The sequence below is a fragment of the Leptodactylus fuscus genome, chromosome 5 (genome assembly GCF_031893055.1).
Source record: "Leptodactylus fuscus isolate aLepFus1 chromosome 5, aLepFus1.hap2, whole genome shotgun sequence".
NCBI lineage: Eukaryota > Metazoa > Chordata > Amphibia > Anura > Leptodactylidae > Leptodactylus > Leptodactylus fuscus.
The window spans coordinates 118,416,768-118,443,720 of NC_134269.1; the positions used below are offsets into that span (position 1 = coordinate 118,416,768).

Below are 26,953 nucleotides of genomic sequence, written 5' to 3' on the forward strand. Positions count from 1 at the left end.
TCTGATTTTCTCTTTTGCTGACTCCCCACAATGACTTTAATAACCATGTCACATGGGGTAAATGATAATGTCTTTGCTGTGAAGACATCATTGCTGCAGCAGTGACAATGTACAGTAATACAGTATGATTCACCATTGTGTTATAGTTTATTTTGCATTATCCATCATCAGCCCTTTCCAAATGGTTTATTAATGTATTTACATAATTGTATGTTAATTGCTTACATTATCATCACCATTTTATAGATGGATTAAAGAGTTTGTCTCAAGAAAGCAGTTCATTTAAAAAGTTTATGGCTGGAAACACAAATGCCATTTTGTGGCAGGTTTTCATGGAGTATTCAACCATGGAAGGAATGCATCTGATAATATAAAGGAAAAAATGATACTTTTCTTCTCTTTTGGATCCACTCCTGTATTTGCCTCAAAAAACTAGATTTGTGATTTCAACCTTAAATTAGATCTGAGTATTTAAGCTTTCTGTACAGACATCAAGAACAAAAGTTGTTTTTTTTCTTTATCTTCTGACAAATAGTTGAAGTCAACTGGGAGGAGCATTGTGAGCTGAGGAATGTCTATGTATATACTGCACCTGACCAGTTGTGTTAGGCTCTGTTCACATAAACCGAGTGCTAAATGGACCTTGTTTATTTGTAAAGGTGTCTGTCAGTTTGACATGAAGTAGAGCGTTGCATGCTGCGTTATTCTTACTGTCAAATATAACAAATTTCTTGTTGGAGCCTCAGAGGCAGATGTGAGCCTACTATAATCTAACGCTGCAGTAAGCCAGCTCAGGCCATCTTGTTAGATTATTGCAGGCAGAAGCGGAGACAGAGAGAGATCACCCTGTACTGTTTCTGTGTATGCATGTCCTCTTTAGCAGGTCATAACCTGATGACTACACCATCTAACCGTGGGGGCCCCATTGACATTTCAGTTACAAATAGCTCTGCAGCTATGCATTTTCTGTTAACACCTATCTAAGGTATGGACCATTAGTAAAGGGGGATGCCTGTAGGGAGACAACTCATATATAGAGTACTTTTCACCACCTCCACCACCAATTCCAGTTCTTTGTATCCTTCAATAGGTTGTGCTGCACTGGTTCCATTACAGTTGGAATTTTCCCTGAACAATCATTTCATGCTTCCGACTATCGGGTGTCCTGGACTAGAGCAGTTCGAGAGGCACTGCCGCCTGACAGTAGACCGCATGATTGCTTAAGAACAGTGAGGGCTAGAGAACAAATCTCATCTGTGCCCGAGAGTTGGAGTTCGTGGAGGTTATACATGATTTTCTTCATATAACTTTAGTTTATGTACAGTTTCAGATTTTATATACTCCTTTTTAAAAAAAACATGGCTATAGCCTGAATATCAGTCATCTGCAGTAACTCAATAATTTAATAATAGTATATTGGCATTATATGCCGTATTTCTCCGAAAATGAGACGGCAGGAAGTAGCAGGGCTCTTACACAGGATGGTTGGGAGCTGCTGTATGCCTATTCTCTGTCTCCGTGACCTCACGTAGGCGCTTACTGTAACTTGGGCTTATTTTTGGAGTAAGGCTTATTTTTCAAGCCTAGCCCAAAGACCCAGCAAAATCGTGGTAGGGCTTATTTTTGGAGAAACAGGGGAGGTAGTAGAATACAGCCATAATATTGCCAGCAGGGTCTGTCATCCTGATATCCACAGGTCTTGAATGACATTTAAACTGACTCTATTAAGTTCCTAAACTGCTCCTTCTTTTACTGTTTCTTGTGTCAGAATATTTTAGTTCAGACATTCTTTGCATAAAGAAGGAAGTTTAGGAGAACAGTCCTAAGGTTCAGTCCTGGTTGAAGAAACAGAAATTGTAGAATGACAGAAAAATTGTATATAACAGGAATAGTCTTTTTTTAAAAATAAATATTCTTGTCAATAAGCAACGTTGTATCAGTGACCTCTATCTGTATAGATTTCTGTATACTTCACACAGCTTTTCAGCAATGTGCTTGTTGTATGACCTCATATGATCACAGCTTCACCGCGACATGTGCCTGGAAAGAAGGACAATATGAACATTACATTTATAATATATATAGACGAAGAACTATGAAAGGAGTCTAGTGCCAGCAAGACACAAATACTGTTGCAGGGGCCATCACTCATTGTACATGGCTTTAAAGTGACAAAGTGCAATCATATGGCAGTGAAATTCTGCACCGGCTGGAGCACCTTTTATTTTGTGGTTACTGCGATCACTGCCCAGGGCCATTCCTTAAACAAATGGATTGATGAGTGAAGATCAGAAGAGAAAACGGGTGCCTCAGCAGGTACCCCAGTGCACCTAACACCTTATATGCTTATGAAATATAAGGTGAATTTCTTCCAGGACAATTACGCTTTGATGCAAGCAAGGTGTGTGTAGTATGTAGCCAACCCTACAACAGCACATAAGTGGTTTACAAGTGATTTTGGTAGTGGTAGACGCTCTTTAATTTATTGTAAAACATCACATTGATTGGTATTTGTTAGACTATTTCCATTTTGTCTTTATGGTCCAGGTCAGATGTATTTGGTTTTTTAGCTAATTTTTAGTAATAATTAGCTAAAAAAAAATAAGCTAATAATAGTATCTAGAGGACCAGAACAATGGACAAGTGACAGCTAAAATAACTTTTGCATATAGAGCCTGATGGAGTCCCTCAGTTGTACATTGTTTTAAAGTGGCAGATTAAAAAGATGGACTTGAAGGACTTTTCTTTTTGTCTAGGCAAGGCAGACACTGTGACGGTGTCTTACCTAGATCGATCCTTTGGAGTATGCTTGGCAGCTGAATATTTGGATATTATTTATTGACAATATTAGAAAGCATAGCTTACTGCTATTCAGTACTGCAAAAACATCTGTGTACAGGGATGTGTGAGTATATATAGACTATAATGGGGTTCGCTAGGTTCCTGTCCGAAATATGTGGAGAGAAAAGTCCTTGTGGAAGGACTTTTTTTTTCTGCATTTTTACAGAATGAGGAACCAAATCCCTGAGTGCTCACAGAGCACAGATGTGAACTCAGCCTTAAAATACTTGGTACCTTCCTTTTTTTTAATCTGTAAGTTAAATAGTTTTGCTGGGATCTGCATTACCACAAATGTATCAAATGTCACATAATATTTGATGTATCTGGAACACTTGTAATTCTAAAACTTCTGTCCCAAGGTGTTACTCAATATTCTACACCTCCCCCTTCATTGGAGTGCAATGACAACAATTTGTGAAACTTTTTAAACAGTCACATTTGATAAATCTGGAATACAGACGGTTTTATTAGTTAAAAAACTAGATTAGAAAAAAAGATAAAATGGCATCACTTTTATGATGGTAAAGCTCCTTTTTGGTATATTACCATATGGCAAATTTCTTGCACATATTTTTGCCACCCGCCTGAATAAGACATGAAAAATCCATGTACCTCTTACATAATACCAACCCATTCATATTCACAATTTCTTTTTGTGAAATATGCTTCATGTGAATAAATTTTTATTTATCCTTATCCACTCTTGAGGGATGTATACCTTATACCTTATATACTATATGGAGAGTCTTCAGGATGCAACTCAATATATGAACAAAACCTTAAAGAAAATGTACTTACAGTATTTTCAGTATTTGTGGTTTCTGGCCTTTTGGAATTTTCTGTTGCATCAAACTTTGTCTCTTTTATTTCCTCCTAATACAAGAAAAATCATATTTTATGTATGAAGGGCTATGATCATGATGATCATAAAATCATATTTTATATATGATGAGATATTATGGTCTGTAAAAAAAATGGAGAAGACTGCTTATATTATTTTCTATGTCTAATAGGTGGAGATCCAGGGGAACTTGTTTGACCTGAAACAAATCGGGTTCATCCATCTTTATTTTATTATGCTATAGAAGTTGTCTTCTTTCATAATGAAACTTGGAAGATGTCTTTTCTCTTACAGCTTCCAAGCAAAAAACTACAGTATTTCAGAAGTTTAATCTGGAATAACAAGGAGCTTCAACATATCAGCTATTCTGAGATAAGCTCATGGATTCAGAAGCCGACTACTTGTACACTGTGAAATGACTGTGGCCAACTATTGCAGCTCAGCCCCAATTCTTAAAGGGGTTGTCCCATCACAAGGATCCTATCTATACTGCTTGTTAATGTGAATGTAAGACTTTTCCTAAATACATTGCTTCAGCAAAACTGCTTTGTTTGGCCACTATATCACTTTATTCATATTTTTGAGACACATCCCTTGACTTATCTGGTCATAAGTCAAGTGATGTATCAGCCTGCTCTCAGGGGGGAGGGAGGAGGGGCTAAGTGCACGGGAGTGAGCCTGGAAGGGGGGGGGGGGGTAGTTTACCCTTTGGGGGGAAGGGGCCACCAATACAGGGCTAGACGCCGACACAGGTGAAGCCAGCAACATCACTATGCTTCTGCCCTGCATGAAGCCAGCAGCTGCAGGAAGGGGGGGGGGGGGGAGCGGAGGAGCGGAATAACAGCATCGCTTCTGCCACTGCTCGCTTCATGCAGGGCAGAATCATAGCGATGTTGCTGGCTTCACCTGTGCCGGCGTCTAACACTCCCCGGCATCCGCCTCTCTATTACAGCGGATGCCGGGTTGTATTCGCATATGCAAAGCCAAGCGGCGAGATGCCACTGGCCCTGCGTGCACGCACATAGACGGTGGGACCAGTCTAGCCTTCACAATGCGAATACAGACCCGACATCTGCTGTAATAGAGAGAGGCGGATGTCGGGTCTGTATTTGCATTGTGAAGGCTAGACTGGTCTATGAGCACGCAGGGCCGGCGGCATCTCGCCGCTTGGCTTTGCATATGTGACCCCGCTCACCAATGATGCAACAAAGCCGGAAGACAGAAGATTTCACAGAAACGAAGACTGGTGAGTATGCGACGTGGGACAACCCCTTTAAGGGAGGAGCCATTACAAAAAGTATGGAACTGTCTGCTTCTAGCTCTGTATAATGTGCTCTGTACAGCTAATTGGTGTGGGTGCAGGTGCAGGCATAAACCGCAGCGTTTCACAGTCACAAAAAAAACACGCTGCGCAGACGCGGCGATTTCCAAAATGTGGTTTTGGAATTTGCAGCGTGTTAATTATGCCCACGGAAACATTGCCAGGTTTCCTATAGGTATAAATGAAGCAGAAAGTTTGCAGAGGAAAACACTGCAAACTTTCTGTCAAAAGTGCTGTGGGAGAACTGCGATGCGTTACTGCCGCGGTTTTACCCGCAGCACTTTATTTTTTTTTTTGCTGTGGGACGCCATGTGGGGCCTTAGCCTTAAGGATAGACCATCAATATCTTATCTTGGACATCACCTCTAAGCCCTTAGTGACTGTCCTGTTTTAGGCCTTAAAGAGTTTGTCCAGGTTAAATTATAATATTCCAATTAGGCCGGGGAGGTGAAAAAAACAAACAAAAACTTCAGCGGTCACATGTTGCGGGTACTTCCACCAGAAGACAACAACAGAGCTGCAGGACCAGACCGCTACAGGTACCCTAGTATACCCTAGTAGGCCAGTGCAAGTCTGGCTCTCAGTATATTCTAGTTCGACTGTTGTTTGTTTATTGCATATATTTCTGCTGTGTTGTATGGAATATCACATAGGTTTCTAACAGGTTTCATGCATCTGAATGAGTACGATAATTACCTTTTCCTCTTTTAATTTTTGAAAGCTTTCGAGATTCTTCTTTTCCAGTACATGTAAGACCGCATCATGGATGGTTAGGAAAATTATAGAGGTTGTAATATCATCATCAAAAAATCCACATTTTACAAGCTTTTCAAAAAGATTGCCTAAAATTGAGAAAGCAACAAAAATACTGAAATGAAGATTTATCAATTATGTTTATTTGTATGTGCCAAGTCTTCTCTAACTCTCAATCTATAGGTAGGATGCAGCCAAACAGGTTGTTAAATATGCTACCTATAGAACGGGGAGAAGAGGTGCCCTAACCCAGTCTCTGGGTAGAGCAGGAAAGCATACAGTAGGCTTCCTGACATGCAATCCACGACTTGTAGGCCACAAATTGCCTTAAGCCTGTAGCCTACAAGCTGCTTGGAAGCAAGTTTTTGCTCATCACTCATTGCTCTGCTTCCAGACTCTGCCCAATCCTTTTCTTCAATACATCACAACATAGAACCTGGAGAAGAGAAGAGTGGGCCGGTGAGGAGAGAAGTGAGTACTGAACCGATGGTTAAGGCGCCTTCACTGGAGTTGGGTGGGGCCCCTAGGGGGCCAGTAAAACTGAGGGGAGGGCAATACACTGAGATGAGCACTGATGTGACCTTTAAAAAAATAAAAACGAATGGGACATTAAGGGGGGAATATTAATATAAGGGGACATAATATAAAATAAATATTAATGTGGATGAAAGAGGAGACTATGGGGGCTCCAAAAGGTCATGTGGCCGGAGAAATTTTCGCACCATACTTTGCATTCTACCCACCCCCTCCACCTTGGAATTTTTGGAAATCTGAATCCCACTACTTTCTACACCTAATATACCCCCTTATTTTCCCTAGTACTAAAAAGTTACTTACTGTCTATTCCAGCAATATATACTTCCACATCAACCTTAATAAAGTCTTTCAAAACCTAAAGGTAAAAAACAAACAGGTTTCTTATTTTTTACATAAAATTGTAATAAAGCATTTTAGAAATTATACACCGTTCCTTCAAATTCCCACTGTATTGCAAATCTTAGATAAATAGGTGTAAATATCAGGGTAGCAACTGCTAAGAGGCCCAAAGTCCAATGTCTATCTTTGCTCAGAGGTACAATACAGTATATAATCCTTGGAGAGTGCAAGGGATTGCCAATAAACTAAAGCTAAGGGAATTAAGAAATAAGGATACATTCTATAGGTTGAGACCAAAATAATACTAAGTTTTATACCATTCCTTGCTGCTAAAGAAAGGGCCAATTCATGATTAATTGTTACACCCCTGGTTGAAGCCTCAATTCGTATCTTATTAAAAGGATATCTAGATTATTCCCTAGTTATATTATTAATGGGGCCCATAATCCCTAAAAACCAAAGACCAGTGAAAGGAAGAACAAGTATCTCATTTGCATCAGTTTTTTTCTTCACATAGACTGCTGCAAACTATAGACGAGGAATGATAGTTAAATCTATAATTTGTTGTTCAATCCCCATACAGTTTTAGTTTGTTGCCAGCACATCTTTGTTTACTTAAGATGATGTGCTGCCAATAATAAGTGTTTGCTCATTTGTCAGATGATCACAGGCATGTTTACATAAGGAAAAACAAGTGTTCCTACAAACTGTTCCAGATAACTGACACAATTATTGCCCATCACACCAACAGAGGTAATTATACTGACATGTGTATAGAAAAACTGAAAATTACCCGAAAAATACACCTACACACTCAATTAATACTAAAATATTAAATTTTATTAAATACTTATTAAAAGCATAAACAAAATAACAATACAATAATCACAATGAGATATTGGGGGATACAATACTCCATTAGTACTGGAGACCAGTTATAGTGTGAGGTGGTAGGGTAACACAATGTTCAGGCATAAGGAAAGATCAGTACATGGGGTTAATATAATTAAATACTTCAGAGCCACACCTAATGGAGACATACATTCTCCCAGGGAGTAAGCATTACATATCCAGAGTAAGAAACACCCATCATACTAAAAATGAATAAAGAATGCCATAGACTGCTACCCACACCCACACTGCTACCCACACCAGGGCGCTTTGTGTGATTAGGTAGGTGTGGGTAGCAGTCTATGGCATTCTTTATTCATTTTTAGTATGATGGGTGTTTCTTACTCTGGATATGTAATGCTTACTCCCTGGGAGAATGTATGTCTCCATTAGGTGTGGCTCTGAAGTATTTAATTATATTAACCCCATGTACTGATCTTTCCTTATGCCTGAACATTGTGTTACCCTACCACCTCACACTATAACTGGTCTCCAGAACTAATGGAGTATTGTATCCCCCAATATCTCATTGTGATTATTGTATTGTTATTTTGTTTATGCTTTTAATAAGTATTTAATAAAATTTAATATTTTAGTATTAATTGAGTGTGTAGGTGTATTTTTCGGGTAATTTACAATTATTGCCCATGTAAAGGGGCCATTAAAAACATGCAGACAACTCCAGTGAATCTTTCTTTTTGGATGATCATGTGATCCTTCTATTACAACCAAAAGGATCAATCCAGGCCCATTCTCTCATTCAATCTTGAAACAGCAGTTATAGGGAGCAGTGTTTGCCTCTATATTCAGAAACTAATATACATACTACCGTGTACAATGGGATAAGTGCAGAGAAATTCTGTAATAGTAGAACACTATTGTAATGTCATTGAATCGACATAAGTTAGCACCAAAACTGAGAAATGCATAACAGTTATTTGATCTGAAGAGTTTGATATAAGCAGCTTGCATACAGTTAAGCATCAAACTTTCCAGACAGTCATGGAAATTATTGTATTATTTCCAAAACTGTACGTACCGATTTTAAACCTTTCATTCCAGACATATCAAGAAAAGACACTGCGCCAAAGTCAATGATTAAACTGTGGACATCGATTTTGGGAACACTTATATTGTTTGGAAGATCTGAATTCCAGTCAATAACAAAAGGCAGGTCAGACGTGTTTATTGGTTGGTCCAGTTCTTCAATCCTGTTATTATCTAGTTCTTCTTCAGACTCATACTGGTTTTCTAACGTTGAAATATAACCTCTCTACAATACAAAGCAAAATACACATAAGATCAAGTTATCAAGTGATGGCACTTTATACAATGTGTCATGCTGTGCATTTCTTAGTGATGGCTGAAGTGGCGTACAACATACTCTGTCATTGCTTCCTGTACTGTGAAAATAATATGTGGTTACGTATCATGCGTCACAGTTTGGCATTATGTGAAGATTTGAGGCTCTTTTTTCTGCTTTGGGGTGAACCCCTTTATTGCAGTGAAAGGGAATATTAAAGCTACTAGTAATATTGTAACAGGATTATAACTTTTATTGTAATAATTTGTGTAATACCCTTTACCATTCCAGATGATGTAAGCCTTCCCTAGCCTATACAGTGCCCTGACCACAGTGTACCAAACATGTCACAACACAGAATGACAGAGCATGCCTTCTTATCGCCATTTATATAACTACTGTTTGAGTCTCAGTACTGACCGGAAGGATCTGCAATTCTCCTTTACTTATTAGCCTTTTTATTTTTCTTAGTGCTTTGTTGCGTTTACGTAACACTCTTAGGGGGTTAAAACCAGCCTGTAAGAGATAGATCAATATATAGATAAATTGCAATGTTACAGTGGTGCTTTGTAAAGACATTAAACCATAAATATATTTTTATATTTTGAAACTTACAGCAGCCACAAGTTTATCTTTAAAAAAATCAATATTGGCAAAAAATATTGGGGCAGGACATCTGAAAATCTTGATTCCATTATGCTCATAGATCTGTAGAAGACAACCACAAGATTTTAGTTAAAAACACAAGATTGATGGGCAAACCTACCAACAGTACTAATGGGCTGTTTGTACTGGTGCCTACAAGACTTAAAGGGTCTTAGGGTCCATTCACATGGAGGAAAATGGTGAGGAATTTGGTGTGGAATTTTCCACGCTGAAAAAAAAGCCTCCTATTGATTTCAATGGTTTCTGCTAGCTTTCTTTTCCACTAGCAGAATTTTCATTAAAAATTCCATTAAAAACCAACAAAACTATTATATTTGTTAATTTTGTTCATTCAGTATCTTGAAATTAATAAAACAGTTATGTCATTTTACATATGTTTGTGGCTTACATTTCTATAGTCTTTTCTATTCTTGTAAATGTCAGTTCCTCCAATATTTGCCACCTGGGAGCATTTTGGGCTGAAAATAGCACAAATAAGTTAAATGAGTCTTCATGTATTTCAAAGAAGAACAATGTATAGCTATAAAGATATATAATGTACAATCCAAACTTTTTTAGACCAATTCCACCAAGCCTCTCCTCTCACACAATGTCATATTCTGATACTCATGAAGACATATGCCAAGAATGCATGCACAGACAACATACACCATGTTCCTTGCATCATTTATGTGGTATCTTATCTGCCATATATAACAACACTTGGAATTATCCTATGTCTTGTCTATTTTTTTTCGGTCTTAGGCATGAAGTCTATAATTATATCTGACTACAGTACAGTACTTACAATTGTGCACGGAAGACCACTGTCAGGAGCTCAAATCCTACTCCTGCTGCCAGTCCAAGGTCAAGACCAAGTAAGACAGCAGCGAGAAAGGTCACCACCCAAACCAACTGCAAAGTATAAAATGAACAATGAGAAGCCATGCAGGTCATTTGGATATAGACAGTAAGTTTACCCAGGTACAATAATGCTGAGACATTTCAGTGATGGCTTTCATAATTCTCACTAGTGTACTGCTTAACAGCAAATAGACCAAAGGTATGGAGAGTGTTATGGGTCTATGACTACATTGATTGGAAGCACTGGACCCCTATGGACGTGGACCCCTAGCCTTTTGTCTCATTGTTTTGTTGATTTGTTCTGATTTTTTTGTCATTCTACTTTTTTGTTACTTTCCCAATTGTAAAGCCTTGTGGAATATATTGGTGCTATATAAAATAATGATATTCTTTTTCCTACACATTCAAGGTTTATTACTATATCCATTTAACAACCCTACTGACTACCTGTACATATATTTTTATAAAGAAGTACAAGTCTTTCTATAGTTATGTTGTTTTAAGTTTACTAGATATGTTATCTAAATGACTTGGAGCTGGTAATTTATAGAGTTGAAACCTCTATGGACTCCTACTTTATTGCTCTACTTCTTGTAACACTTTGAACCCAGACAATCTATCGTACTATGCAAACAACTTGTGCCTTGTCTTGGTTTAAAACTCATGTGTCTTTTTGGCATCTGTTTAAAGACTTCTGAAGTAATGCAGTCTATCACCTTTCATCAGTTATTGGCTCTGGTCCTTGGACATTGCACTATTATGTTGTGAGGGCCAATAACCAACATTTTTTATACAGCTTAGATATACTACTTACACAATCATATTTATCTTTCCGGAACAATTGAGGAATTTCATTGAACTGCATCAGCATACCCTTAAGATTGATGACGACTAAGGCTGCAAGTACAGACTGCAAGAGAACAAGAAGCAAATTCTGTGGTTGATTCCATGTACATTTATTGCTGGAGATTATTTTATATTAAGGAATAATATATAGTAATTACCTTTTGTAGTGGTTCCAGAAGGAATCCAATAGCCAAAGTGACAATCATGACAATTATAGCTGATAAAAGTCCTGCCACCTGTGGATAGACACATATACATATATATACATATATACTAACAATACATTATGCCACTATATTTACCTTTTCCCCACTTGATTGCTTATACCATTCAATGGAAAAGAAAGCCTAAGGCTAGGTTCACACCTGCACCTGGAATGCACCTGAGGATTTCACTTTAAAAATGACCCAGTGGATTCTATTATAGTCTATGAGATCTGCAGGTTTCTGCAGGTTACCCACTATATTAAGCGGATTAGGTCTCTGTTTGAGGACCCCCGAATGTAAACCCGAATGCAGGCGTAAGGGGGAATTCACATTACTGATGCTAAAGTCCGTTGCTGTCTAACGTCATAGGATGACAGCAATGAACTTTAGCTATCACAGAGAACGGTCACAGACTGATTCTGTGTCCGTTCTCATTGACACTTATGTAATTTAATGTAGCTACCTTCTTTCACGTTTATTTACTTTTGTAACAGAAGATAAAGTCCTGCAATGTTAGAATTGAATTTTTAAAGTGACCAATTTTGAAAAATTCATCTTTATAGATATGTCATATATCAGCCTATCATATGTCATATATTAGCCTATTGTATCCAATTGTAATAAAATCTAATTTTTATTTTCTGGCTTTACTGGATACTGAAACTGGTTGATATTCCAGTCTTTATATGAAATACACCATATAGGTGTTTTCTTAGTTACTTCTTCATTTTCTATATTTTACCCTATAGCTACACAATTTATCAATTTATGTCTGAAATGGAAATAATAGTGAACACTTGGATATCCTTCAGTAAACATATCTAACAGAATTATTTTATCAGAAGTCTCCAAATTCTAATCAATGGTTTTCAGACAACCTACCAATTCCATGAATTGGCTTTCACCCTGGAATCTGGTAAGGAGAACATTCATTGAAGGCTCTCAACTGGCTCTGTCAATGGCTTCTCTTCGTACACTTGTGGCCCTCTCAGTTTGCTGGTACAAAAACTGGTTGTGAGGGTCTCAACAGCCAAATGTCTATCAGTTTTATGTATTGTCTTATTCACATGTTTTAAAATACTTAGTTGGAATAATGCCTTTAAAGTTGTTATCCGGTTTCTAACATTGATGAACTATCTTTAGGACTGGCCATCAATGTTAGATCTTGGGGTCTGACACCCAGGCCCCCGCAGATCACCGGTATCCAGACTCCATGGCTCTTGGTATTGTTTACCTACAATGAGTTGCACTTCTCATTTGTCATACAAACTGTAGCAGCGAGTGTAGGTATTGCAGTGGTCTGGGTACTTGGTGTTGGATCCCCACAGATCTAATATTGATGACCTATCCCAAGGATAGGCCATCAGTGTTAGAAATCAGATAATTAATTTTTTTTTTTTTTTTTCGTATTGAAGAGACATGGTCTGATATTACTGAGTTTAAAGACTTTTGGAAAGCAAAAGACAGTATGTAAAGAAAATCCTTACTGATATCCATGATGAAAGTTTGCCGCTAGGTTCACACTAATGCTGTGCTCTCCGTTGGTCGAGTTCACCAGGGGACCTGAACAATGGAGAGCCAGACCGCTGTTTCTTCAGTTGGACTCGGACACCGGCAGACCCCAGTGACTATAATAGGGTCCGCCATTTCAAAACGAAAAGACCTCAGTGCAGGACAGAGACTCCTGCATAGATGTGATCCTAGCCTGAGGCTTCTCTCTGGTTTTCAGTTCAATCTGCTCCTCCCTCCATAGACTTCTATGGGCTGTAGATGTAATCAATAAATTCACTTGATTCATGGCATATTCACCTGTGTTTTCCCCCCAGTGCTTTCTTGAACAGCAGATCTTGACAATGAAGTACTTGCAGCAAAACCTCTGAAACAGCCACCAAAGATGTTGCTTAATCCAAAGGCTACCAGCTCCTGAAAACATATTAAACAAGGCACATTACTAAAGATGGTCATAGAAAAAAAAAGTGAAGTGAGGTGAAATATGTTGGTGCTATACAAGCAAGCAAAATAGATAGATGATAGATAAATAAATAAAAAAAAATTTTTCCAATTCTACCCCATTCTGATTTGTCAAACAACCATTCTTTCCATTGCTTGTTAACAACCTCTAAGTTGTAAGAAGCCATAGTACGGTTACGGTGGACTTTTATGGGACATTACTGTACTCCATATGAACAAATCATGGCATGTTGAATAAAGTATAAGCATAGGCACACGCATAGCCCCCATGGTTTTGTAGTACCGAACCTCAAGAACTTCATGTGCCTTTCTTAAAACTCTACTACATGTATGACAGATATTTTAATTTTTTAAAAAATTTATTTTATAGATATTTTAATTTTATGCAGTTTACAAAATGTTTAAAAGAATGATGTAACATACCTGATTCCCATTTATCACATAGTCATGCTTTATGGAATAGACTTTGGCCACTGAAAAGCCTACAGCAAATCCAACAATTCCAATGGAAAAGCCGTCGGCTATACAATCTTTGAATACTGATATACTTGGTGCCTGTGGAGGCTGAAATCTGTTTAGAAAGAGAAGTATGACAAAAATTGTTAAAATTTTAATGGCTGAACTTCTAGTTTATATGGAAATACACTATGTGATTGGCTATATATCTTAGTATTGCTCCACATACTTTTAAGACAATAATAAACACTTTGGGTGGATTTCATCATAAGAAGAGTTTTTAAAGTCAGTTTTTCTGGAGGCTGCTTTTGCCTATTTTGCACCAAAGTTATTATATGTCACCTTGTGTTTGATAAATTCGGCACATCTATAAGTCTACCACTTCTGTACATAGATGCTACTCCACTTTCTATTGCACTTTCTACTCACTGGAGTGAGAATTCTAAAAAGCCGCAGTTATTACATCTAGAGTAAAGACGTCTAGACAGGCTATATTAAGACATCTAGACAGGCTTACCATGCCCACATCCAAAGTGGAGTAAGTGGTTTAAAGGTGCAAATTGCTCTCTACCCTCTAGTTTTGTTTCTTCATATCACAATTATCGAGTACATAGTTTGATAAATCTTAGAAACATAGGGGAAAATTTACCAATAACGACAGAGAAAAAATGTAAGCATGAATAATAGGTGTTCTGGTGACTGGAAAGAATCCATTTCAGTACCATAGATTAATGATGACTTTGAATAACCAAGGCAGAGACAGGAGACTATAGTGGACAGAAAATTAAAGACTAGGTTTAAGCCCCCGTACCACAGCTAACCCGGCCTCCAAATGGGTCACTCGGTCTCCTTATAACCTAATAGCATGATGTCCTGAGGCTGACAACAGCCAGTGGATCTTATCATCATACATATAGTAAACAGTAATAATTTATAAGGAGTCGAAAGAGTCGGTTATTTTTAGTGATTGGATCCAAATGATCACTGCTTCATTAACCAATCATATCCTGTACGCGGCAGCTTGTGCATAAAGTGGGGTGGATTTCTGATAATGTCAGGAGTGGGGATTGGTCAGTGGTATGGACACACTTACTATGTGGGCTGGACCTCTGATAAGGTCAGGAGCGGGGATTGGTCAGTGGTATGGATACACTTACTATATGGCCTGGACCTCTGATAAGGTCAGGAGCGGGGATTGGTCAGTGGCATGGACACACTTACTATGTGGGTTGGACTTCTGATAAGGTCAGGAGCGGGGATTGGTCAGTGGCATGGACACACTTACTATGTGGGTTGGACCTCTAATAAGGTCAGGAGCGGGGATTTGGTCCCCTGATGAATCATATACAGAGGAAATGTGTAGGGCCAGAATCAATAGTCAGGGAGAGTGTAACTCCAATGAACATTGCATTAGTCAACTCCTAGGTTTACTGTTAGAACTACAATTACAGGTTGTTACAAAATATTACTGATAAAAGGGAACAAGAAACCTCAGACAGATATAAGAAATGCAATAATGACAGAAGACGGTTCACAACAGTGGGTCTGGCTATTGAAAACACAAAAAACTGAGATGAACATACCCCTTTTGCAATTTTCCAACAATATCCACGCCATATTTTGTCTGGAAATCGAAGGCATATGATACACCTGTTGCAATCACTGTCTGAAAAAAAAAAAAATAATAAAAAAAACTCCTTTATGAGTATATAAGTAGTAAATACACACACATATTGGCAGGCACATGTTCTTTCAGCTTGTTCCATAATACTAATTTTATTTGTTAATTCATATTATTGCTGCATATTCTATTTTTACACACTCATACAGATGTAGCAGAGTTGAACTTCTGCAATTGGTTAAGCTTCTGCAGTGTGATATCGGGCCTTTTTATACCAGATAACTGGTGGAAGATCTATGTTAACTCCTGTTATAGTCTATCTTTGACGAGCTTAAAAATGACTTGTAATCCAATGAGGAAGCTTTATTTCACAAGACACTCCTGTACAGTTAAAAACATTAAACCGTCATATCTAACACATACTGAACCCGTAAGGGTAGGATTTACAGGCCCTGGTATCTGAGGAGGCACAAGACCCCATAGCAGTCGCACATATTTTTTTTTTCTACATTGTAGATTCATATTTAAGACATGAAAACTAAGAAGGAACACATGTGGAATTAAGTAATAAGCAAAACACAGGTTTTTTTTAGAGTTATATTTTAGATTCTCCAAGTTCTAAGCAATGTCTCCTTTGCTTTGATCACAGTTGTGCATACTCTTGGCATTCTCTCATTCAGCTTCATGAGGTAGTCACTTTTTTTAATTAATAGGTATGCTTTGACAGGAGCTAAGTTTTGCAATTTTTTGTCTGAGGGTCTTTTTAATGTGTGTGGGGACTAAGAGGGCCATAACACTGTATATGGGAGCACTATTGGTACCATTACACAGTGTGTGGTGGCACTGAGATGATCATAATATAGTGTGTGAGAGATACAAAGGGGGGATTATCTGGTGTGTGTGGGAACTGAAGAAACATTACTGAGTGTGTGAACACTGGGATGGACAATTATATTGTGTTTGGAGATACTGAGTGGGGTCATACTGTGCAGGGACACTAAGGGGACTGTACTGTATGTGGGAGCACTGAAGGTGCCATTATATAGTGTGTGAGAGATATGAGGGGGGAATTATCTGGTGTGTGTGGGAACTGAAGAAACATATTGTGTGGGAAACAAGAAGGCATTATACTGTGGGGAAAGATTATACTGTGTGGGACACTAAGGGTGCATTGTTCATTCTTTCCAACTCTCCCAAAATATTTGGGATTCTCTCAAAAAAAAAGGGGTAACCTCCTGGAGCCTCAGTAAAGTGGGCAAATCTCTTGGGCCAAGGAAAATACTCATTTAGCTCCTGGGCTTTTGGTTATTTTATATGTAACTAGCAGGAGGACCCCACATGGGTATATTTCATTTTTTGTTTGTGTTGTGGCCGCATAAGAATTGCCCAGTTTTGCACTGGTCTATTTTGTATTAATTTGTGTGTGTCCATAAGCGTCATGTGATCATGTGTATCTCAGTTTGGATATCAGTGAAAAGCCTGTGATTAGTTGTTATGGATACCTGGAGCAAAGATGTGTGAATCTGAACTTGTGTAACAGTGTCATCAGTGTCCTTTCCCTTTAAAGCTGACTTACAGCAGTGAAGAAAAATGGCTGGGTTGTTACAGAAACCTGGTGTAAAGCTCTGATGTGTGATGGTGTGAGCTGAACTGTGTATCTAATCCCCTGATGTGTGATACTGTGTGCTGAGCTGTGTAGCTATTCCTCTGATGTGTAATACTGTGTGCTGAGCTGTGTATCTAATCCTCTGTTTGATTCTGTGCTGAGCTTTGTATCTAATTGTCTGATATGTGCTGAGCTGTGTATCTAATCCTCTGATGTGTGATTTTCTGTGCTGAGCTGTGTATCAAATTTACTGATATGTGATGGTGTATGCTGAGCTGTGTATCTAATCCTCTGATGTGTGATGAACTGTGCATCTAATCCCCTGATGTGTGATGGTGTATGCTGAGCTGTGCATCTAATCCCCTGATGTGTGATGGTGTATGCTCAGCTGTGCATCTAATCCTCCAATGAACTGTGCATCTAATCCCCTGATGTGTGATGGTATATGCTGAGCTGTGCATCTAATCCCCTGATGTGTTATGGTGTATGCTGAGCTATGTATCTAATCCTCTGATGTGTGTATCTCAGTTTGGATATCAGTGTTGGATATCAGTTATGGAAACCTGGAGTAATGCTGTGTGCATGTGAGGTGACCGTGTGTATGGAAGTTGGAACATGTGTGAAAGACATGCAGCTTTGTATTGGCTAATTAATGCAGGTCATTGTATTGGGAATGCTGTATTTCAGCAACGCTACACCCGAGAAAGTTGAGACCCAGTCTAAAACCTGCCCAGACACCTGATGTATCTGTGTACCAAATTTGGTGAAGATTGGTCCAGTCGTTTGGTCACACATAAAGAACAGACAGGCAGATAGACAGAAACTCATATATATATATATATATATATATATATATGTATATATGAGATGTGGCACATTATATGTCATGTTCAGCACATTCCATGTCTGCGTCACAAAAGTATGGTGCAAGCTGTAATGAAATGTATTCAGAGTCATTCATTATATAAACTGCACATAAAATGGGGCCTAAACATACCCTTTATATGTCACTTTTCAGTATTTTCATATCATTGTATTGGAATATTGTTTTAATGAACTGGTTACTTACCATTATAACTTCAATAGGGATTGGTACAGGTATCTTGGATTTAAAGCGATCATTTACTTCCTTTACAGCAAATACTACAACCATTATAATTATTGATGTCACAAGATCAGCAATGTTAGTCTTTGTAATAATTGTAAATACACCTTTCAAAGTCTGTAAAGAAAATCCAAACCAATTATTAAAATCAGTGTATTCAAAGTACGGTATGTATTTCAAATCTGTATATTATATATATTTTCATTATTATATTTTGTGTAGAAAACGTCAACTATACTTGTCCGTAGTGGGAAAGATGTAACTCTACATATACAATACAATAAGCACCCTAGAACCATTTTGATAATATATTCAGTATAAGCAAAATAAAAAAATACTCTTCTAATGCAAAAATGTCTATGGGCTGTTTTATACAACACTATGCCAATAATTTATTTTTTGTTAACCTTTGGATTTTCTAAACATAAGTGATTCTAAAATCCTACAAGTAAGAGAAATATAAAGTAAATTACTGTATTTAGAAAAAGCAGGTTTTGGAAACAACATAAACAGCATAATAAATGCATAAATGTACTTACATAAAACAAGGACAAAGGTCCACTAAATGGTTCAACTTTTAAGCCAAATATAAATTTTAACTGTGAGACAAGAACATGAATAGCAGCAGCGGTCGTAAAACCACTGATCAAGGAATCCGACAGATATTTGACTATAAATCCAATCTGTAGCAATCCTAGAGCCAGCTGGAAAGAAGAAAATAAAACACATTGACCATTAGTGGCATTGTAGACATCTAGCGTGGAGTACTGACACATCTCTGCAGCACTGACCTGAAAGATCCCAGCTAGGACTGTCACTGAAGCCGCTACCATAACTCTTTTTTCATTCAGTTGTGGATCATTATCATTATCAGGGTACAATCGAAGCACAGCGGTGCCTACCATCAAACTCAGCACAGGAAAGGGACCTGCAATTCAATAGGTTTACTAGAAGGTCTGTAATAATTTACTTAGGTAACAGAACTTATTAATAGGTTCAATAAAAGGTCATGCATGTGTACTTCCACTTAACTCACATAGGGGAGTCAGAGATCCCCATTCACATAATCACTGGGGGTCCAGTGGATGGAACCCAAGAATTCAGACACTTATCTCCTTTCCTTAAACTGAGGTTCAGTAATCCTGCATTAAGAATCCAAAAAAGTGGTATTTGACTTTAATTTACTCTATATGTCTACCTCGAAAATTGCTAACTATAGGCCTACCATTATAGGTATAGAGTGTTTGCATGTTCATTTACCGTGTACATCGGCAAAGCTCTTTGTACATACATTAAATGAATGGCTGTGACAGACTCAATACAGTGACCTACTGTCACCTGTAGGTATCCATATTTAGAAATGCAAATGGTACAGTTTTACAACAGCACAGTCAGTTATGATATCCTGTAACGTTAAAATAAAGAAACTTTGCAGATACCTCTGGACAGAAGTCAGTCGTAAATGTAGTAAGGCGGAGTGTGAAAAGATTCTATTAAATATTCACCTAAACAATCATATCAGGGGAGCTGACAGGTCCTAAAGGGGGTATGTGCATTTACTGTACTGGATAAATATTCTCAATGATACAGTTGAGGGTCCCCCAACAACTCCCCACCATTTGATTTGTAAATTGTAATCCCTCTATTTGTATTTGTATGAGATTCTGTATTCTTATACCTACACTACTGCTGAAAGTTTGCTCAGCACAAGTCGTGCTATGAATGTACGCTGTAGAAATCAAGGGAGTTGTTATGTGATGTGCAGGAACTGCTGCATTTCTTGGTATTCAGCATTTTAGGATAGGAATAAAAAAAAAAAAATCTTAAAAATTGTGTCTGTTTATGTGTCCCCATGGCAATACGCTGCAAACAAACCCTGCAAACTTTGGTACATATTGTCCCTTTCATTACTTGGTACGTATTGTGGAATGGAGAATGCTTGGAGGAACAGAGTTTGCAGTCTGTTACTGTGGAGACACACAGTAGCGTAACTGAAATGGCGGGGCCCCGTGGCGAACTTTTGACATGGGGCCCCCCTGACACCGAAGATCTTGACCGAGCCCCTCCTACGCATTCCTGCGCGCTCTATTATGACCAATAATGGCCCCTGCACACAGTATTATGTCCCATAGTGGTCCCTGCACACAGTATTATGTCCCTTAGAGGCCCCTGCACACAGTATTATGTCCCATAGTGGTCCCTGCACACAGTATTATGTCCCATAGTGGCCCCTGCACACAGTATTATACCCAATAGTGGCCACTGCACACAGTATTATGTCCCATAGTGGCCCCTGCACACAGTATTATGTCCCTTAGTGGCCCCTGCACACAGTATTATACCCAATAATGGCCCCTGCACACAGTATTATGTCCCATAGTGGCCCCTGCACACAGTATTATACCCAATAGTGGCCACTGCACACAGTATTATACCCAATAATGGCCCCTGCACACAGTATTATGTCCCATAGTGGCCCCTGCACACAGTATTATACCCAATAGTGGCCCCTGCACACAGTATTATGTCCCTTAGTGGCCCCTGCACACAGTATTATACCCAATAGTGGCCACTGCACACAGTATTATGTCCCTTAGTGGCCCCTACAGGACTAAATACTGTCACGTCACCGCTGACCGCTATACCAGGACAAATTGTGGATAAAAAATCTGGTCCTGTGCATTACAATTTAGTAACTCCATGTGCCTCATATTAATAGCAGTTAACCCCATCATCTCCCTCACATTAACCCCTGTCTGCCTCACCATAAGAGTTACTGATATGTGAGAGACATGGAGGTAATAATAAAATATCTTCATTACTATTACCCCCATATGTCTCACATATCAGTAACTCTTATGGTGAGGCACACAGGGGTTAATTTGAGGGAGATGATGGGGTTAACTGCTATTACTATGAGGCACATGGAGTTACTAAAACACAAGTAATCCCCCCAAATGCCTGATAGTAATAAGTAACCCCAGTACGTACCTGTGTAGCTTTAGTTTCATTTTCCTGGAGCAGCTTCTTCCTCCAGTGCAGGACGGCAGGGATAAGCCCCGCCTCCTCCTCTCATTGGTGGGCAGAGGACAGCAGAGAAAGGGAGGGGGGAGAGAGGGGGGGAACGTCCTGCAGCGCTGACAGGAGCCAGACCTGCAGCTCCTGTGTCTCAGCCGTTGCTGCAGCTTCGGGGCCCCCTGTTGGTGGAAAGTATTCCACCAACAGGGGGCCCCGATCATTATACTCGGGGGTCCGAAAAGACCTCCGAGCATAATGGTAGCAGCTGTCACCGGGCCCCTAATGTCCCGGGCCCTGTGGCAGCTGCTACCGCTGCTATGGTGGTAGTTACGCCACTGGAGACACACATCTTCATAGGAGCTGCAAGCACATAGGGTGGGACATTTCTAATTTAGGCTATTTGTCTGCATTGGAAATCAGATGTGAAAGTGGGTATAGCCTTTACAAGTATCCTAACCTGAAAACATTTCTTATATTCTATCTTCATATCATGTTTTTTAGCTATTTCTTCATTTCTCCCTTTAATGACTCACCTACTGATATGTGTTTAGATGTCCCCAAAAAGAAGTAGATTATGACCGGAAAAAATGCTGCATACAGTCCATAATCTGGGGTAACATTCACCAGCAGAGCAAATGCAAGACCTGAAATGATGAAAAGGTCGAAGTTACTACAAATATCACTCTTTTCTTGTGGATATCTTGCACTGGTTTTAGATGTGAGGAAATAATGACACCAGCATTGTCCCGATAATATTGTATGATGGGGGTAATGTACCTTGTAGGACTGCTATCAGACCGGTGCTGATTCCAGACACAATGTCGCTGAGAATCCATTCCTTGATTTGGTACATGGGCAGCCATGATGCAATGGGGAAAAATGTAAATGCTATTCTTTTAGCCTTCTCTTTTGAGCACCTAGAAATGAATGATAATCGTAAGTTTTAATTTATAGTAGCACAATGAATGAAGATATATCTTACGCTAGGTTCACACCTGCGTTCGGGTCTCCGTTCTGTGGTTTCCGTCTTCTGCATGCAAGAAGACGGAAACCACAGACCGGTTCCGGCCGTGAGCGGCGGTGAGCGTTTTATGCTCTCTGCCGCGAAACCGTTTTTTTTTAATCCGGACACGTGCATGTCCGACTCTGTGTCCGGATTTAAAAAAACGGTTTCGCGGCGGAGAGCATATAACGCTCACCGCCGCTCACGGCCAGACAGCTTTCTCACCCATTGAAATGAATGGGTATGAAAAAGTCCTGCAGGTTTCCATCTCCTGCCTCTGTTTTGTGCAAGAAACGGAAACCTGTAGAACGGAGACCGGGCGCAGATGTGAACGAGCCCTTATAGTTATTACTGTCCAGTTAGGTGCATCTGGTGGTCAAGCTTCCATGATCTAGATGTCAACAATCATTACTGTAATAATTTGTCACATAATACGATAACAATCTGAATGATGACTTAATTTGTCTAAGTTGGCTGAGTCTCATGTGAAACATTATTTTTGATGTCATGAAGGCTTCATACTACTATAGAACCATAATGTATTTCTAAATGGCTACAATTATACATGTAGGGAAAACCTTTTTTTGTATAGATACTATAAGAGAAGAAATTGTGGCCTTGAGGTGCCCTATAATGACTGTTTATAGAGGGCTATAAAAATTATACTAAATTGCTTACTTGTCTGACTTTGGGCAGATAATGATGTTCACATGGATTTATATTGCTACTAGTATTGAGTGTATTTAAGCTTTAACAACCAGGTATATTGACTGACTGTAAATGTCTAGCACAAATTCATGGTTACATGAGAGCAATTAGCTTATACAACACATAGGAAGTAGAAAAACATACACACTTAAAGAAAAACATGTCGAGAGCGCACTTACTGTCTATTGCCAGCTCAAGGTGATAGTTATTTGAGCATTAACTTCGTAATGTTTTTGAGATTATTTTCATGTATAGCTTTAGCTTTGTATATCATTTGTTTATACATTGGTCATAAAACATAAAGAAGTTGTGCCAAGTTTTTCAGTTATCTCTTATCGATACGTTAGCGGATAACTTAACGATCAGTGGTGGTCTGACTACTGAGACCCCCACCAATCCTGAGAATGGGGATCCGGTTCTCTCATTCTGATGGCGTGACAGGCCAAGCATATAGAAAGAAGAAAAGTATGTAGCACTTACCCAAAAAATACACGTAGATGATCCAGAAATGTTTTATGGTATCTATCCAATTTTTCATTCTCAGTCTGGAAGGCATCTTCAGAGTATACAGGTCTGGACACTACATACTGGTTTCCAATGCTCTCATACATTGTTGTAAGGGATTATTGATTTGATCTTGCAAGTAATTTGTGAATTATAGATAACAGACAAATACAGGGAATTTACCTAAATAATAATGAAAAGAGAAAGTTTGTTAATACTTGGATTAGCCATTTTTCTATATTTATTATATTAAGGAAGTAGGAAATACTTCATATGTAAGGCTAGGGCTGTTCAGCAATTTTGGCCTAAATCCTGTTGCATGGCCAGATCATGCCATGTTTCCCTTAACCCTTTCTTTAGTGTAAGTGAATGGAGTCGCAGTGAGGCTGACAGTGCATTGACTTACATTAGTGAAGGAGTTCCAGAGAAACAGGGCAAACTTTGCTTGTGCAGCCCACAGCCTGATTTGCTTTTGTCTAACAATATCAGCCCTTTTCAGATAAAAGCTGCTTGTTGTATTCCATGTAATACATCTGAAGACTATTACAATTACATATGTGCTTTAGCCTGAAATTCTGCACACTTATGCTTGACACTAAGTTCACACCAGCATAGTTGTTTCCTCTTTTTTGTCCATTGGTGGACCAGGGAAACGTGTAAAGCCTGAGCAATAGTGACAGTGAATCTTATTTTGTATAGGTCACTATTGTCCCTACTTGTATTGAGGGAAAAATACTTTTTACTGCAGTAATTGCTTGTTTAGCATGTGGATATAATACATGAGATCCCACATGCCTGAACCCAGCCTTGAGACTATAAGGTGTGGGAGTAATTGCTGTTTCTCCTAGCGGCATGATAATATAGGAGAATCCCATTGCTTTTAGGGTTGTAGACAATGGGATTTACAGCCTCTTAATATAATCTACAGCAACTAGGTGATACTCCATGTAGCTCTGTAGTGGTGTCAATATACCCTTCAAATGAGTTATGTTTTTAGTGACGTCTGATTGACACGATTTTACACATATTTATTAAAAGTTACGTTTTATTGATTTAATTTATACACCACTTTTCTGTGAATTATTTGGTTATGGTGTTTGACCTACTGTGACATGACAACCATTTTTAACTGGTGTCAAAAAATCTAACATGCACTGTCTTTGTCCGGCAAAATGGAACCATATTAATACACCCATTCAGTCATGGGTTTTATAATGGCCGCGTTATGGCAGGCTAAAAAACATCCACTGAACAGCAATTACTCACAGCCATAGGAAGTCCCTTGAACAGGCTGATGCCGCCATTTTTTATGGACATTAGGTCTGTGAAAAATATCACTGTCCTGTGAAAAAGGCCTAAGTATGTCTTCATTTGGTATAACCTATGGTGTGACAATGCTGCACTCCAGTCAAAAACCAGTACTGTTGCTTCATATATATACAAGTAGACACTAGGACTCTCTGCCATTATAGTTTTCTGACTGTTAGGATCATATATAATGTATATGATGTATATCATAAACACAAATCATATAAGAAGTGGAAGAAGAAACAGTTCTCAAAAGTGTGTATATAACTTATTTATATTTCAGATTTGCTGGTCCGACAAGCAAGAAAATCTCGAGATTATATATTATATATAATATATAACATATAAAGGACAATACAAACATGATAGTCCCGCATACATACATTGCTTTTGTGCCAGAGTGTTTTTTTCACCTATTTTGCAACCTTTTTAATGGCATAAATATGATTTTAAGTGAATTGCCTCTAATGACATTTTTATGAAAGAAAATTGTGACAATTTAAGAATCAGAGAGAAACATTTTGATAAATTTATTAAAAAAAAAAAAAAAAAAAAAGCCAAGTCAGAAAAGTTACTCAGGCTCATGATATTGCTTATAGGAATAAGATCTGTAATAATCTCATAGTTTACTGTAATATGATTCTTGAGGTTATTACATGTATATAGTAAGATGTATATATAGAAATACTGTTAAAAGTTTAGAGTTGCATATGTTGCTGTAAAACAAATGATAAAACAAATACTCCGAATTTACTCTACATATCAGTCTAAAGAAAGCCATCTTCTTCTATATGCTGTAAACCTAGCTGCTAATAAGTAGCCATATTGTAATAAATCTTTCCACATAGAATGACTGTCTACTTCTTCCTCTAAAACTTACCCATGGATTCAGATTACTTTATATTCAATGACTTTGTCTGGAGGTGCCTCTGAGGTTGTCTGGTGTCTTAGTCCTTTAAGTGCTTAAAGTGAAATGAAATCTTTGATATTTATTCACCAAGGATGCATCAGTAGGACGTCTTATCGCCTCTTTGTAATAATTAACATGTATTAACTTTTACAAGATCTTTTAGATCTTAAATGGCCTTGACCATTGACAGTAGAATCAATGGAAAAGGAAAGGAGTGCACAAGTGTCTATAAGGCTGATCATGTTGCGAAAATGCCATATCTCATTCAGGTGGCTTCAGCACTGAGTGGGGCACATGTGTAGTGGTAACTAAGCTGATCTTCTAACATTGAGCAGAGAGTGCCATAGAAATGGCAGAATAGTCTTTTTTTTTTTTTTAACTTTTAGACCAAGGCCCCAAGTTGTGAAAACCTAGCATATTGGCTGCTGTGTTTTGCAGTCCACTCAAAGTGGATGGGATTCTGGTTATTCCCATCCATACATTGCAGAAAAAAAAAAATCTGCAGTGGAAAAGCTGCATTTTCAAAAACGTGTCAATTAGGAAATGCTGGCATTTTCCATCCTATTAATGTGAGTTTGGATGTTTGTGAGTTTGTGTGTTTGGATGTTTGTTCCTCAATCACGCAAAACCCGCTCCACCGATTTGGCTGAAATTTTCCACAAACATAGTTACTACTCTTGATTGCGCAATAGGCTACTTTTCGTCACAATAGTGCACATACTTTTTTCCCAGGACCCCCACAAAACACAAACTCACATCACTATCTCTGCAATCTCACACACTTTGGACCATAGCAAGCCACAAAATTCATATTACCCTCTACAGCAGAGGTCAGCAACCCCTGCCACACATGCCAAGAGTGGCACTCCTGCCATATTTCACTGGCACACCAGCAGCACAGGACCTGCAAGAGTTAAATGAAGTCTGAGGTCCCTTCAGTGCTCTGCTAGAGCTGAGGCATAAGGACACTCCCCTTTGAGAGGGGTGCAGGAAACCCAGGGGGTGGAGCTTAATCGCTCAGGTCTGTGCCTGCTATAGTGGTCTGCATCCTGCAAAAATTCCCTGAGGAGGAGAGGAAGCTGCTAGCAAAGTGAAACTGAAAAACACACAGGTACATAGGATTACTGTTCTCATTAATGTCAGGCATTTGGGGTTATTAGTTTAGTGTTAGTAACTCCATGTGCCTCACATTAATAGCAATAAACCCCATCATGTCCTTCATATTAACCCCAGTGTGCCTCATATTAATAGGAATAAACCCCATAATGTCCCTCATATTAACCCCTGTGTGATATATAAGTATATAAAGGTTACTAATATGTGAGACATATGGCGGTAATAATAAAAGACCTCAAT

The 26,953-nt window shown here is 38.6% G+C and overlaps 1 protein-coding gene across 1 annotated transcript; it reads right to left on the reverse strand.

Moving 5' to 3' along the window:
* Positions 1-128: 128 nt before the first annotated feature.
* LOC142203389 (chloride anion exchanger-like) lies at positions 129-25,648 on the reverse strand. The gene is made up of 21 exons (XM_075274067.1): positions 25,568-25,648; positions 23,356-23,562; positions 21,942-22,081; positions 21,698-21,808; positions 18,938-19,074; positions 18,686-18,850; positions 18,111-18,263; positions 15,398-15,480; positions 13,782-13,929; positions 13,197-13,310; positions 11,340-11,417; positions 11,150-11,245; positions 10,280-10,386; positions 9,881-9,950; positions 9,442-9,534; positions 9,247-9,342; positions 8,563-8,796; positions 6,594-6,648; positions 5,700-5,845; positions 3,640-3,714; positions 129-2,040 (listed from the first exon to the last, which is right to left on the reverse strand). Exons 2-21 carry the CDS (start codon positions 23,484-23,486, stop codon positions 2,017-2,019), a joined length of 2,256 nt encoding a protein of 751 aa, XP_075130168.1. The 5' UTR covers positions 23,487-23,562; positions 25,568-25,648; the 3' UTR covers positions 129-2,016.
* Positions 25,649-26,953: the final 1,305 nt, after the last annotated feature.

Bases quoted from the DNA above. Each gene is read 5' to 3' on its own strand.
- LOC142203389 (XM_075274067.1), bottom strand. From the start codon at position 23,486: ATGTATGAGAGCATTGGAAACCAGTATGTAGTGTCCAGACCTGTATAC. The intron at 6,649-8,562 runs GTACGTACAGTT...TTTTACCTTTAG, and splicing joins GAATGAAAGGTTTAAAATCG to GTTTTGAAAGACTTTATTAA. The intron at 5,846-6,593 runs GTAAGTAACTTT...TCTCAATTTTAG, and splicing joins ATATATTGCTGGAATAGACA to GCAATCTTTTTGAAAAGCTT.